The 15,293-nt window shown below is 41.8% G+C and overlaps 1 protein-coding gene and 1 long non-coding RNA gene across 2 annotated transcripts in view; one reads left to right on the top strand and one right to left on the bottom strand.

Moving 5' to 3' along the window:
- Window positions 1–2,541: 2,541 nt before the first annotated feature.
- Window positions 2,542–14,404, bottom strand: LOC135434150 (signal transducer and activator of transcription B). The gene is made up of 2 exons (XM_064690573.1): window positions 13,824–14,404; window positions 2,542–3,925 (listed from the first exon to the last, which is right to left on the bottom strand). Exons 1-2 carry the CDS (start codon window positions 14,198–14,200, stop codon window positions 3,037–3,039), a joined length of 1,266 nt encoding a protein of 421 aa, XP_064546643.1. The 5' UTR covers window positions 14,201–14,404; the 3' UTR covers window positions 2,542–3,036.
- The window catches only part of LOC135434155 (uncharacterized), a 37,109-nt gene continuing 31,177 nt past the window's right edge, over window positions 9,362–15,293 (top strand). The window contains exons 1-2 of the long non-coding RNA XR_010437184.1: window positions 9,362–9,534; window positions 10,190–10,715. This is a non-coding gene — a long non-coding RNA (uncharacterized LOC135434155). The remainder of the gene's footprint in view (window positions 9,535–10,189; window positions 10,716–15,293) is intronic.

The following is a 15,293-nucleotide window of genomic DNA, read 5'->3' as shown; positions in this document are numbered from 1 at the left end:
AAAAAAAAAAAGTAGTAAACTTAAAGTTAAGGCATAAACAAATGTTGTGTATTCCAGATGGTAACAAGTTAGGGTTTACTTAGGACTATGCGCTTAGATTTTGCCTTATTCATTTCAACTTTTCTTTTAATAATCTTCTTCCTTTTTTTTTGGCAATTTAAACAGTACTAGAAAATAATATTCATAAATCGTATGATGTATATATTGTTTAATATATATATATATATATATGTATTTTTGTATATATATGTGTACATGTATTTATTGCTGTATAACTAGGGCCTAGCAAACGGGCTGCTGGAATTGCCGCCGCATTCTTTGGAACGTCGCGCCGCCAAAGTATTTATAAACAATACAATTAATTACGTATTAATATTTACTTGGTAGTTGCAACAATTTGTTGTTGTTGTTGTTTTTAAGCATTCTTTTTGTTTCTTATATGTAAAAATTTCATTTTTTTTTTTTGAGGCGGTTTTTAATTCATTTTTGGCTCTGCAACTGAAAATGAAAACAAAACGAAACGCAAAACAAAAACAAAAACGAAAGCTAACGGTTTTCATGCAGAAATGCGAACTAAAATCAATGTAAGCTGCGAGCGAGTTGCAAAATGCAATGCAAATGAGAGCGGCCGACACTCTCTCTCCCTCTCTCTCTCTCTCTCTCTTAAGCTGCGCTCAACGCACAAACGCTGGAGCCGCGCTCTCGCAACACTAATACTAAATGCTCTTCATTATATCAATATGTATGTATGTGTGTATGTACGTTATCTACATAGATCATGTTTTTGTTTTTGTTTTTGTTTTTGTTTTTGTTTTTTCTCTTATTTTCGAATAACTCTTAAGCAAAAACTTAAATTTCTATCACAGCCATTTTTATTTTTCGAAGAAAAAAATTGATTCTTTTTGTTGTTTTTTTTGTTTTGTTTTTGCTTTCTGCTTTTTGTTTGCCTTAAATTGTTTGTTGTTGCTTGCCCAATTACTGTTTAAAACTGTTTAAATACTTATTTGCTTGCCATTTACTTTTCAATGCACTTTTGATTTTTTTTTTTGGGTTTTTGTTTTTGTTTTCGCTTTTGTTGCGTCAATATTTTAAAAAATTCTAATTGCACTTTTTGTATATTTAAATTGCTATTTAATAATCCATTTCACGTTTTGTTTACAATTTCTTGTTGTTCTTGTTGTTTCTTGTTGTTTCTTGTGCACAGAGTTTGTTGTTTTTTATTTCTTTGAAAGTTTAGCAAATTAGCAAAATAAAAAATGGAAAAAATTTTTGTTCTTTCTATAAAATGGAAAATGAAACCGTTAGCCTGACCATATGCCCGCCCAACCCGCGCACGACCCGCTGCATACATTGAGAGCGCAACAGTGTGACCGCGTTTGGCAAACAGCCAAAAGCAACTCAGTGTGACCAACGTTCTGCAGAGCAAGCCCTGTTGTCCTTCACCCCCCTCCCGACAAGTGTAGTTACCGTTGTTTTTTAGTTTTACCGTTAATCACTGGCCTGCAATTTCGAGTGTTTTCTTCTTGTTTGTGTTTTCAAATATGATTTTGAGTGGTTTTGTGGTTTGTTTTTGACCATTTTGAGTGGAATGCATTGGGCTGGACGGCGCCTATAACTGCAGGTGTAGCAAAAATTTACGCGGTTTTTCGTTCTCTTTCGTGTTTTTTATGTATTTTTTTTTTTTAAATTTTTTGTGACTAGGAGAACGAAATTTTTTGTTGTTTTTTTTTTTTTTGATTTTTTAGTATTTTTTTTTTTTATAAACAAAGCGCTGTAAAAATAAAAAATAAACGCTAACGAAATTCGTTGCCTGGGTAAAGCGGCAGGAACTATTTCATTTTTTTTTTCTTTTCTTTTTTGTTTTTCTTTTCTATTTGCCGGAACCGAAATAAATTGTGCCTTTGTGGAACCGTTGGGCGATGCCTGGAAAAATAAACGTACGAGCTAATGCTCAGCGAGTATTTGTTCTCGTTTTGAAATGCTGGAATGTGTGTGTGCGTGTGTGTGTGTCGTGTGTGTGTGTGTGTCGTGTGTGTGTCGTGTGTGTGTCGTGTGTGTGTCGCGTGTGTGTGTGTCGTGTGTGTGTCGCGTGTGTGTGTGTGTGTGTGCGTGTGTGTGTGTGTGTGTGTGTGTGTGTGTGTGTGTGGAGCTGAGCATTGGATCGTGTTTTGCTTATAATTCGCAAGTCGTTTTAGCCCTAAATTGTTTAGTAGCTGGCACAATTGTACTTAAGGAATTTGTTGGTACTTTCATTTGTTTAGGTTATTTTTGTTTTTGTTTTGTTTGCAGGCAAAAACTGACGCCTTACCCTAGCCCCAACTCCCACACTCTCTCTCTCTCGCTCTCTCTCTCTCGCTCTCTCTCTCTCGCTCTCTCTCTCCTCAGCTGTCATATCACTCAGCTTCTTGGAGATTTGATATTTTCTTTTTGCTTTTTGACTACAAATTCTTTGATTTTTGTTGTGTGTGTGTGTGTGTTTTTCTCCTTATTTCTTCGACTTAACCTAAAAAAAAAAACAAACAAATTGTCATTAAACAAAAGTTTGTACAAAATTGCGAGACGTTTTATTGGCAGACTTTAACAGGCGGCTGCTGTTGGCCAAGTCGGCAATCAAATATGCTGTAATACTGAAACGACATGTGACAACACCGACTTGTTGCTGCCCTACCAAATCCCCTACTATCCCCCCCCCCCCCCGCCCTGCTGCCGCCGCTCCAAAGACCCAACTCGCGGTATTTGAGCTTATAGTTTATAGCTTAATTTTAAGTCTTAGTTTAATTAGCGCTTAACTAAACCTAGAAAACTCTTTGCTCTTTGTCTTGTGTAATTGTAAATGTTGTTTGTTTCTTTTGTTTCTTTTGTTTCTTTTGTTTGTTGCTGCTTTTAGGCCAATTTGTGGTTTGTCCCTGTGAATGCGTTTTCATATTTACGTATATATACATATATATATGTGTGTGTATATATTTATTTCCTTTAGGGGGCGAGGAGGGGGGCCACCTGTGCCGCCCGCTGATGTGGCCCGCATTACTGATACTTTCATGTCTCCAGCGAGGTGACAACCAGATTGTGGAACACGCTCGCCGATTCGCTCATCATGGCCGCCTGGCCGCAGGAGTCGCTGCCGCTGCTGGGCGGCGTCGGCGTGCCCAGGCGCAGTGCATCCATGATGACCTCGAAGTCCTTTTGATTCTGATTCATATCAAAATCGACCAGATCCAAGTGATCAGCCGTGCTGCCACCGTTGACGCTGCTCAGCTTGATCCGTTTGCTGCTGCCGCCGATTTGATGATCGCCGGCGCCGGCGCCGGCGCCGAGACCAACAACATCCAATGGACAGTCCTCGATGGCCGAGATTAGACGCTGCGGCGGTATATAGAACTGTGAGAGCGCCTCCCGCACCAACCGATCGCTCTCGTCCTCGCTGTTGCTGCGCAATCGCTTCCTGGACGCCGAGAGAGCCGCCCGCTCCAGCTGTTCGGCACCTTGTGTTATCTCCGGATCGATCAGCGGCATCGGCGCATTTATTGCGCTCAGCTCGCGATCGAGTATCTCCAGATCGTTAACCAGATTGCTGTTCGACAGTTGACGTTTGCGTGCCGCCACAGCAGCTGCTGCGGCGGCGGCTGCCGCAGACACGGGCACAATGGAGGAGGAGGATGCGGAGGAGGAGGATGTGGAGGAGGATATCGAGCTGTTCCCATTCCCATTGCCATTTGGGCTGGGACGCATCAGCTGCGCCGATTGATGGTTCTCGATCGAGCAAATTGTGCGTGCGCCGTTGACATCGCAATATGTTGATTTGTTATTGTTATTATTGTTGTTGCTGTTGTTGTTGTTGTTGTTGTTGTTGTTCAGTGGCTTGGCATCGTCCATGCTCGTCTGGAAGAGGTTCTCACGCGCCAATTCCGTGCTGCTGTTTTCGGTTCTGTAAGAGAGCCAGAGAAAGAGAGAGAGAGAGAGAGAGAGAGAGAGAGAAAGTGTTGGGGGAAAGTTAGTTGAGTTTTGTAAAAAGGCATTGGCAAAACGGTATATAAGGTAAATACGAGAAAAACCTGTGCGACAATCAGACGCAACATACGCACACATTCGTGTGTGTGTGTGTGTGTGTGTGTGTGTGTGTAAAAGTGCGTAATTAGTTAACGATTACAAGCATCGATAACTTTCATTGCAATAACAAATCTTAATATTGATTTTATCGAGCCTCCAATTAGCATTCAGCATTAATATCGCGTCTTTTTTTTTTTAACAATTACATTTCGATAACACTTCGCAAGTTGATCGATAACACATTTTCACAATCTATCGATACTATTTTGAAGTCAACCTCTTCATGCCGATACGAGCTAAACTCCAAAAACATTTCGATAATCTATCGTTAGCGTATTTATCATCAAGCTTACATTAATAAATTATCGTTAGCATTGCGATTGCCAACAATCGCTAAAAAAATAAAAATAAAAAATCTCAATAGTATATCGCAATTATCATTCATTTTGATCCGAGCAAAGTAACATAAACATTTCGAAAGTCCATCAATATCGAGTTGATGATTGCACGATAACATCGATCGGCTATCGATAATTTTGTTAATACCAAATCAATCAAGAAATAACAATATCTACAGCTTGGTAATATCGTGCATTATCGATAAACGCATTAACGTCGTCTATCGATAACAAATATGCTATCGAACTATGGGCAGGGCAATAGCGCGTTAATCGCCTATCGATGACTCATCGCGGACTCACAAAGGAAGATGACAAATAAAAACCCTGCCCCATATTACATGCGCCACCACGCAGCCCCGCCCCCCCCCCCCGCTGAAAGTCAACACTGTCAAACAGTGTGAGTGTGCGTGTGTGTGTGTTTGTGTATCGATGTCAGTTTTGCAGGCCAGTATGCTGTTCGTCCGTGGGTCGCACTTTAATTAACTGGGCCAACCGAGCGCCGCTTGGAGCCAGTTAAAACAGGCAACCGACGCTGTTGTCCAGCGGGGCAAGGTAAATTTCAGCTAATTTCTCTTTCAATAAAAGCGCTTGACACGCCCCAACCCCCTTTCGGCCTTACACATAGTGCCAATATGCCATATCATTTGAAGAAGCAACAAAAACAAACTACAAATGTGAATTAAAGCAGCAAAGCTAGAAGACAAAGCCAACAAAAAAAAAGAAGAAAAAAAAAAGAGTGCAACAACGACGGCAACGCATTAAAATGCGCAGCTCAGCATGTCAATGCTCACTATTAAAGCAGAAAAGAGCAACAAACAAACAAACAAACAAACACAAACACACAGACGCACACACACACACACTCACGCACGCACTCAATAACGGACAAGAATGGCACGAGCAAGATGCATGGCGCAGAGGGAGAGGGGGGGGGGGGGGGGCTTACGAGTCGGAGGTGCAAGGGGCGCGCAAAAAAAATGAAAGCGAAAGTACATTGTACGTAGGAATCTGTACAAAAACGAAATAAAATAAATAAAAATACACAAGAAAGCACGACTAGTAGATGCCCATGAATGTGAAATATATTTATATATATATACATATAATATATGTATATATTAATTATTGATATATTTATTTACATATATATAAGATATATGTTTAATTATTTATATCTAATTGAAAATGTTTTGTATTTCCACACGAGAGACTACATGCAACAATTAATTATGCGTAGCTCGAACACACACACTTTGTTCGATGCCCTTCGCGTTTATTCCAGGGTATCAATACATTTTAAGGCAAAACAGCGAAACACTGAAGAAGCAGCGCTAACAAATCGCGCGCTCCAGAGCTTTATAGAAACCAAAACCAAAACCAGAAAGCGTACAGCAACAACTCAACGTAACAAAGTCAAAGAGAGCGCGCGGGGTTAGCAAGCAAAGCAGTCAAAAAATAAAAGAAGAAGAAGAAGAAGAAGAAAAAGTATATTAGTTTAGTTGTTGCTATTATTGCCTGTTGACTGTTGAATGTGTTGCGCGCAGCACCGTTAACTTGAAATGTTTTGAAAGGGTAAAGAGGAACAGACGGGCAGGCGGGCAGGCAGGCAGGCGCTAAGGGGGACGCTTTTCGCTTGGCAGAAATGGGAGCAACGACAGCGAATCAGCAGTCGAAAGGGTAAGCAGCAAAAGCAGCGGCTCACTGACCAAAAATAAGTTGCCAACAGCAGATGCAGAGCAAAAGGCACAGCAGAGCGTAGTAAATGCAGCAGCAGCAGCAGCAGCAGCAGCAGCAGCAATGATTGCACAAGTGACCCCAAAATAAAAGTTGCCAACTGCAGTTGTTTGCGCGGGTGTAGGCAGGGGGAAATTGTATGCTCTGCGCTGTCATGCTCAAGTGCTTTATCCATCATATTATGTAAATGTTCATGTGTAAGAGAGCATGATGAAGAGAGAGAGAGAGAGAGAGAGAGAGAGAGAGAGAAAGAGAGTCAGCCCTATTCCCATTCAATGTCTGCCAGTTGCCAAAGAAGCTTTAAATTTGGAACAAATCAACGCTTTGCGCTGCGACGGATCACATCATATGACAACATCAACATCAAAGCGCTCAAGCTTTACACTCGACTGCGCTCTCGAGTTCTTCTTTGACAGCAATTAATAGTAATAAAGCTTTTATCAATGTCTTGGGATGCCGCCGCTGACATTGAGTAGGTAAAAAGCAGCAGCAGTGAGAGCGTGCGCTCAATCACAAGTGTAAAGGCGTCTGTATTGCGTGAGTGTGTGTATGAGTGCGTGTGTGTTCCAATGTGTGCGTTTGCATGGCATGCGACCGACCGATAAGCAAACGGTATTGTCCACTCTGCTTCAATAGCAAACTGACTGACGAGCGCGATAGGGAAGGGGGGGGAGCGAGCTGTAGCTTTGCTTATTACTTGAGGTTGGTTTTTTTTTGTGTCTTTTGTCTTATCTGTGTTTTCGTTTTGCGCACGTTTTCTCGATGGTCTGTGGCGAAATATGCCGCTGACTTTGTGTGTGTATTGTGTGTGGAATTGTGCGCTTGGAAATGGGAGGGGGTGGGTCATTGCTACACGCAGGCCAACGCACACAATTCTTATGAAAATTGGGGCATATTAAGCGCTTCACCTGTTTGTTTGTGCCCGCACCTCGTCCACCAACCCTACCCGTCACATTACGGCGTTCTGCTTTTGTGATTTTTCGAGTTCAAGGCTATTAACTGGCATATTTATAAATTATCCATCATTAGCTATGGAAAGCGCGATGCGATCCTTAACAAAAAAAACGTATTAGGAGAATAAAAAGAAACAAGTTTGCAGAGTTAAAGACTGGACAATACCCTGTAATTAGCAATTAGCAATTTAATGGAACATATGTACTTCATTTGGGGCATAAAATGTTATCTAAAAATCCCGTTAAATTTCGTAGATGTGTATACATATGTACATACATATATACGAGAAGAGTTAAAGAAAAATAGAGACCGAGAAGTTATCGAATCAATTAAACTGGTTCGCTCTGCAGACAGACGAATTATACATATGTATGTATGTACATACAAAAAACATACAATAATACATACAACACACGTACATACATAAATACTTGCTCTTAGGCATCGAAAGCGTCTCCATCTGCCTCTTGCATACAAATGTATGTATGTATGTGTATGTATGTACATTCGCATAACTCTATTATGCACTTCATTTCGTTTTTCTGCTATTTTTAATGAGTACAGGGTATAAAAATGAACAAGTGGAGCAGCAGCGGCAGCGGCAGCAGCGCAGTCTAAAAACGTTAAATAAAAAATGTCACACAATCGAACGGCAAGTGCAAAAAAAAAAAAAAAAAAAAAAGAGAAGAAAAGGGGAACACCGCGACGACAACGTAGCAGTAGAAGCAACAGAGACGCAAACGGTGTGACGAGAAGTGGGGGAGACGGGAGAGAGGCAGGCAGGCAAGCGTCGCAAATGTAGGACGACGCGCGTTCTTTGGTGCGCTGAGGGGTCGCAACGAGCCGCAGGAGGCGGCGTATGTCAGCGACAACTTCATTTGATGCCAAAGGGCAACGATAACCCCACCCCACCCCACCACATCCCGACCCACCCGCAAGCAGCAGCTGCCATCCAGATACTAGCTTAGCCCAGCCATTCCACCCAAAATATTCTCTTTAACCACACTTTACTGTTGCTCCGTTTCGCTTCGCGTGCTATGCTGGCCATGCAAATTGAATTTAAAGCGATTTTAAAGAGCGAATTCGCTGCGGTTAACTTCGAATAGATTTCGCTGCTAGTCTCTCCCGCTCTCACTCTTACTCTCACTCTCACTATAACTCTCTCCCTCTCTCTTTTGCACTTTGTACGTTATTGCTTATCAGCCATTAAGTGTTAATATGTTTCTCTGTGTTTGTGTGTTTGTGTGTGTGTGTGTGTGTATGTGTGTGTTTGTGTACACTGATAAGCAATTACAAATAGCAACAACTATGTGAAAATGCAAAGCGCGCGCGTGTCGTCAGTTATAAAGAAAAACCTAAGATTGTTACAAACCCATATTAATGCATGCGTGTGTATGTGTACATGTGCATATAAAATTGACTTTACAAAATTCCACCCACAAAGGTGAAAACTGGGCAAAAAACTTAAGTATTTGTTTTGTTCCGGTTTTGAAGGGGTTAAACAAGGGGTTAACAGAAAATATGTGAACACTTGACCATAGCCGGACATAATTTTATATGCATACACAGACCTACACACGCACAAGTATATATATTTACGTATGTACGTACACAATTAAAAATATACACAAACATGCATGTGTGTCCATATTTAAGTGCTCTTCAATCAGGCACAACCCCTCTCTACCCCCCCCCCCCCCCCTTCGCCAACCTACCCGCGCACAATTCTAATTGTATAATCTAATTGTTCTAGAATCTAGATGCTTTAAATGCGCGCCCAGACACAAATGCAAATGGCACACCCCCCACGCTCGACTGACCGCCTGTGTGCGTGCGTCAGTCTGTCTGTGTATGCTTGTGTGTAAAGTAGGCAATCGCAGCTTGTGGTGCAATCGTTACCGAATAAATGAGATGCTCAACAAAAGCAGACGCCAAAGCCAAAGCAGCCACAGCAACAACAACAGCCGCAATAGAAACAACAACAACAACAACAACAACTACAGACAATATTATGGCAGAAAAACGTCATCGCAGTCGCGAATTATTACGACGCCGCAAAATGGGGCGGTGGGTTACAAAATGTGTGCAAAGAGCAAAGTGAACAAACGAACGAAAAAGCGAAGGAGCGCGGCGAACGTCGCTCTAGCACGCTCTCCTCGCTCTTTCTCTCTCTATTTCTGTTTGTGTGTGTGTGTGTGTGTGTGTGTGTGTGTGTGTGCATGGATGCCTGTGTGAGTGAATGCGTTTTGTTGTGTATTATGGTACAAGGGGGAGTATTTAGCGTAAGATGCGGTAAGCAATGGAAATATTTGTGAAAATAGCAACAACAAAATATACAAAAATAGCGTTTCGATAACAAATTCAAATCGATAACAAAGTGTGCTGCTAAAAAGGCAAGGTATGTTACACGGCAATGTTAATAATGTAAAGTGCATAATATATACATACATATGCGCATGTACATACATATGCTTGTACTAGGAACGTATTACATACATACGCGAATGCATTTTGTCATTTCCTTTTATAAATTTCTCCGATATGCATTACACGCCTACTTTTCTCTCTCTCTCTTTTAATTAAATTATCGATTGCTGCTGCTGCTGCATGGCAACTTCAAAGTAATAAGCACAAAGGCATATAATGCATTCATTTCATACAAGCGTACATACATATGTAACAACATGCATATACATAAACACACTTCCATACGTACTTACATATATGTATATGCAAGCGTCTCGCTGGAGAAAACATGTCAAACAAAGCAAAACGAAGCAAAAACGGAAACGCAGCACACGAAACGGCAGCAACAGCAGCGCCAACAATGACGTCGACGTCGCGTCAGCAACAGCGACAGCGACCAACTCTATGCCAAGAAGAAGCGAATCAAAAGCCAAAAGGAAAAACTGCGATTGCGTTGAATTAAGTTTTTGACTGCGCGCAAAAAAAAAACAACTAAATAAGAAGAGCTTTAAATGTGTGTGTGTCTGTGTGTGTGACTGTGTGTGTGTCTGTAGTAACGGCATTTTATTTGTTTTCTCTCCTTGCAGGCGCGCTGAAGCAAGTGAAACAAAGAGGAAGCGCAATAGGAGCAGCGATGTCGACGTCGGCAGCAAAAAGAAAGCCAAAGCGCCGCAATGTCCATCGCGCTAGATGATGATAGATGACAGTTCGTGTGCGCGCTATCAAAAGAGGGCGGGTTGCGAGGCGGCAAAGTCGAAGTGAAGTCGGTTCGCCGTAATCTTGACACGCGTCCGTAGGCAAAAGGCAATATCAAATACAACGTAACAATGCTAACAGTAAGGCAAATGGCAAAGCCAGTGAAAAAATACAATTAGACTCTGCAAGAGCAAACAAAAACAAACGAAATACACGAACCAAAAAAAAAAAAAAACACAAGCAACAACAAATTCTACACTGTGGCGGCGCACGGCAACACTGGGCCAAACTGTTTAACGGCAAACGCCAGCGGCGACAGCAGCAGCAGCAATGAGAAAGAAGAGAGAGAAAAAATAACATAAAAACCCAGCTGGATTAAATACACTTGCAGAGCGAATCAACCAAAGCTGCTTAATGGTAAGGCATAAAATTTATTTTTAAATAACAGTAATGAGCTAAATTCATTTTTATGAATATCATACATGTGTGTGTGCGTGTGTGTATGTAACCATAACTTTTACACCCGCCCCAAAGAGACTGATTCGTCGATAACGGCAAACTCTTATCGATATGCATTTTAGAAGCATATTCAATGGCAGGCACGGCTACATACAAACATACATACTACATATGTATATAGAAGCACAACAGTCATGCCGTCTGTTCCAGCAGGGAACGCAGTTTTGTTGTTGTAGCATTGATGCTTTGTGCGAGAGTGTAGCGCGCCAAAGAGCGTTAAAATGCAGCAGCAGCAGCAGCAGCAGAAGCAACAACAATAACGCATGCGTATGCAGCTCCTAATGATCGGCAATGCGGCAAACGCAATTTCCAATTGCACTCAAAAATAATTGACAAGTATTTCAAGATCAGCACAAAATGCCATATTTTTTTTTAGTTTTCATCTGCAACAGAATTTCTTTAGTAATTGTATTTTGTGTGTTTGTGAAAAGGTTTAATAACTCTTTGACTCTGTATGGCTATAAATAATTACACGCACATCTACATACATACGATATGCTAATGTCGCTGTGTTCGTGTACGTGTACGTGTACGTGTGTGTGTGTGTGTGTGTGTGTGTGTTTGCAAAGTCTGAAGGTTTTGGTTGCGTTTTGTGCTGCCTGCTGTTGTTGTTGTTGTAGTAGTAGTTGGCATGTGCTGGCTTTGGCTTGTGGTATTGCATGTGTGTGTGTGTGTGTGTGTATGTATTTATGTGTAGATTGTGGTATGTGTATATGTAGCGTCTAGAGGTGCACCAACAGCAACAACAACGTTTCTTGCTATCATCGCTGTCGCTGCTGCTGCTGCTGCTGCTGCTGCTGCTGCTGCTCTCTGTTGTTGTTGCTGCTGCTGTTATGGTTGCTTTTTGTTGCAAGTGGAACGTGATTATTTCAACGAGCGCAACGTTTTTTAGCACACACATACACACAGCTATGAACAGTGTGTGTGTGTGTGTGTGTGTGTATTTCTACAGCTTGCTTTGATTTCTTTTGGTTTTTTGTTACTGCTGCTGCTGCTGGCAGTAAATCGCGCTATCTGCGAAGGTTGTTCCCCACTGTATTTGGGGTGTGCGCGTGCGTTGTTGTTGTTGTTGTTGTTGCTGCCTTTTAAAAGTTTTTCATTTTACGTTTCTTTTCGTGCTGCTGTCTTCTAATTTGCTTGCCCTGAGATTGACAGCAATAACTTGATTATTGACTATCCTGCGTAAGCGATAATTGCGATCAATTTATGTGCCAATTTCTGTCTCTCTTTCTTTTTGTTATCGCATCTCAGATGCGCGCGTGTGTGTGTGCTCAATATGTACATATGTATGTATGTATATTTTTTTGTGTGTGTTGCTGCCAACTTTTTGGTTATTTTGGACAAAAGCCTGTTACATATATTTGAATATTGTGAAATAGGGTAGATTAGTTTCTAGCAGCTATTTAAGGGGTATCTTTTAGTCGTTCAAATGCGACTAGCTCTTGATGTTGGTCTCTTGCAGCTGTTTAAAGGGTATCTTTTAGTCGTTCACATTCGACTCGAGCACTCCTGCCGCTGCTGGCTCTCATCTTTAGCTGCTGCCGCTGCCGCTGCCGCTGCTACATACACACGCCCTTCTTTACAGCGACAGACAAATGAACGAACGAACGAACGAACGGACCGACCGACGGACGGACAGACAATTTTAGTTGGCTCGCCTGCTGCTGGCTGCGTTTTTATTTTTCTCTCTCTTTCCTTTTCTAGTTGCTGCCTTCGCTGCGCCGCCGTCTTTCGTTTCGTTTTGTATGTTGTGTCGTTTCTGTTTCTGTTTGAACTGTTTGCCGTTGTTGTTGTTGTTGTTGTTGTTGTTGTTGTTGTTATTGTTTAATGTCTCTTGAGTATCTGCTTTGCTGTGCTTCGCTTTGCTTTGCGCTTGGCCTGAATGCAACAAAAAATTAAAAGAAATACTGTGCACGTTCGCTATAATGAACTAATTGTAGTCAAGTTGTAAACCCCCCCCCCTCTCTCTCTCTCTCTCTCTCGGCCCCCAGCCAAACATCAAAACACTTCATGCTGCTGCTTTCACATAAGACCAAAAGAAAACATATGTACATATAAAAATTCCATCTACTACATAGGCAAATTTTTGGCGTTCATTTTAACGACTGCCCACTGTACATGTGCAGCGCTGGGCTTATTGTCTCTGGCCTGTTGTTGTTGCTGTTGCTGTTGTTGTTGTTTGCCTGCAGGAAGCGGCGACTAGCTGCGATTGCCGCTGACCGCAGCCCAGCTCAGACGGAAATATCCTTAAGCGCGCGTCAAGTTACACACAGCAAGCAAAACAGAACGAAAGACTTGTTCGAGCGTTGCCACGCAGTCATAAAACAAAAAAAAAAAAAAAACTAAATAGGCACGGTTAAACTTAACAGCATTTGCATTGATCTGTTTTTGGTCTCAATTTGCGCATTTCTCAAACCACTTTTTATATAAATTTTTTTCTTTTTAGCTTAAAATAGCTGCATGCGCATTAACATCGATTATATTTAGCATATATTTCGACTATTTTAAGTCAGAGCATCAGTTCACCCTCTCTCTCTCTCTCTCTCCCTCTCTCTCGCTCGCTCGCGCTGCGTCTCTCGCTACACACGCACTTTGGCCTTTCGCAAACTGCGAAGGTTGCACACGCTCACGCACAAACTTTAAAGGGCAATCAAATGAGCAAACGCGTGGGCTACTCTCCCCGCTAAGATGCCGATTTAGCCTTTTTCATATTCAATTCAGCTTTTTTTTTTTAGACGCTTGACGTATGAAGTTCTTATAAAGTTCAAGATATTTATGGACTTGAGATAAATGTTGAAGTTCACATTTCAGCGGGGGAAGCACAACGGGAACAAAATCGAATAAAATGGCCATATATTCTGCAGCTTAGTTCAGCTTTTTTTTTTTTTTGTTTCGTCAAAAGCTGGCAACACTGGCACGCTCTTATAGCTTATAATCATAGCCTCAAAAATGCACACACGCACACATATGTATGTGTTTTTTCTTTTTATTCTTTCTTTTACTTACTTTGGCAAATTCTGGAGGTAACGCATTTGCTTCTCGCGTCGCAGCTCATCGGTGAGTCGGCAATAGGTGTTATTAATGCAAACGCTGCGCCGCAAATTCGCCTCAGAGTCCTTAATGCGCTCTAGCTTGTGTGCGCACAGCTGCAGGATGCGTTTGCGTTCCTCGCGCTGGCGCAGCTTGGGCGAGATCATTGGCACGCGCGACCGATGATGATGATAGCCAATCGGCGGCGAGCAGCGCGGCGGTCCAAACATGTCCGAGTCATCATCGCTGCCGTTCGCTGCATTTGTATTGGTTGGCAAGGTCATTGTGCGATGTGTCTGTGTCTGTGTGTGCGTGCGCGAGTGCGATTGCAAGTGTGTGCGTCTGAAACGCATTCAAAGCTTTGCTGTGGACTCTTCCAAGTCTCTCTCTCTTCTTTTAACTTCTGCTGCTTCTTCTTCTTCTCGCTTAGTTGTTGCTGCTGCTGCTGCTGCTGCAATTGCTGCTACTTCTTCCCACTGCACACAAGGTAAACCACAAATCGTTCATATGTCGCGTCACAGTGTCTGTTTATTTTTGTTTTTTTTTTTGTTTTTCACTTTTTTTTTTTTTTCAATTTTTAAATGTTTTTAGTTTAATGTTCTCTCTTTCAGTAAAATGTCTTAGTGACTGTTTTTTATAAGCACACTTTGTTTTAGAAAACTTTTGGATTCGACAGGAAGCAACTTTTTTTTTGCAATTACAACACGCGTGTGCGTGTGTGTGTGTGTGTGTGCGTGTCTGGTCTTGACTCGACACGCTGCGTGCTGCGCTGCCGCTGCGTGAGATTTCACTTTGCTGTTTGATTGTATGTGTAAGTTAGTTTGTGTGAACGTGTGGCCCGTTATGTTTCGTTAATTTGCATTAATACGCACACTTTTTGTCTATTACCGTATTTGTATTTACCTCAAAATTCAAAATAATCCAGGACTTTTGAATTTCTGCGAGGAAAGAGAACCCAACAAAAATGCAAAAAAAAAAAATCATATATATGTATATATATATTTATAACTGTTCGGTTAGGCACACAATGACAATTGCAATTCAAGTTGGCAGCCTTTCTTTTTGACTTAAATATGTTAAGTAGTTTTTTAATTTTTTGGTTTTTATTGTTCATTTATTTAACGCGCGGCGTCTTCAGGCGGTGGGCAGTGCAAGTGCAGTTTTGGAGGGCTAGAAGGGGGCGCAGGTTAAATGAAGGGGTACGACAATAGCGACGTACACAAAGTCAAGGGGTAAGAGGCACAAGTCTTTTTACTAATTGCTTGATTTGTTGTTTTAATTAAGTTTTTTGGGAAATTGTAGGCGCCTGTTGAGGTTGCTTGTTTGTTTGTGAGAGAGAGAGAGAGAGACAGCGCGGAACGTGTAAGTTGGGGAGCGCGTGGTTTTTGTTGTTGCGTTACTTGTGTTGTTACTAGGCCGAACTTTGCCGCTGCCGCTTGCACGTCC

This window comes from Drosophila montana, unplaced genomic scaffold (genome assembly GCF_035044405.1).
Source record: "Drosophila montana isolate Dmon_TW-CO22-7 unplaced genomic scaffold, ASM3504440v1 contig_3274_1, whole genome shotgun sequence".
NCBI classification, from domain to species: Eukaryota; Metazoa; Arthropoda; class Insecta; order Diptera; family Drosophilidae; genus Drosophila; species Drosophila montana.
The sequence above is the reverse complement of the archived record's forward strand: the minus strand, read 5'-3'. Positions and strand labels throughout refer to the sequence as shown.

Excerpts from the sequence above, each read along its gene's own strand:
- LOC135434150 (XM_064690573.1), bottom strand. The coding sequence starts at position 14,200 with ATGCGTTTCAGACGCACACACTTGCAATCGCACTCGCGCACGCACACA. Across the intron at positions 3,926-13,823 it reads TACCTCCAGAATTTGCCAAA|AACCGAAAACAGCAGCACGG; the intron begins GTAAGTAAAAGA and ends GCTCTCTTACAG.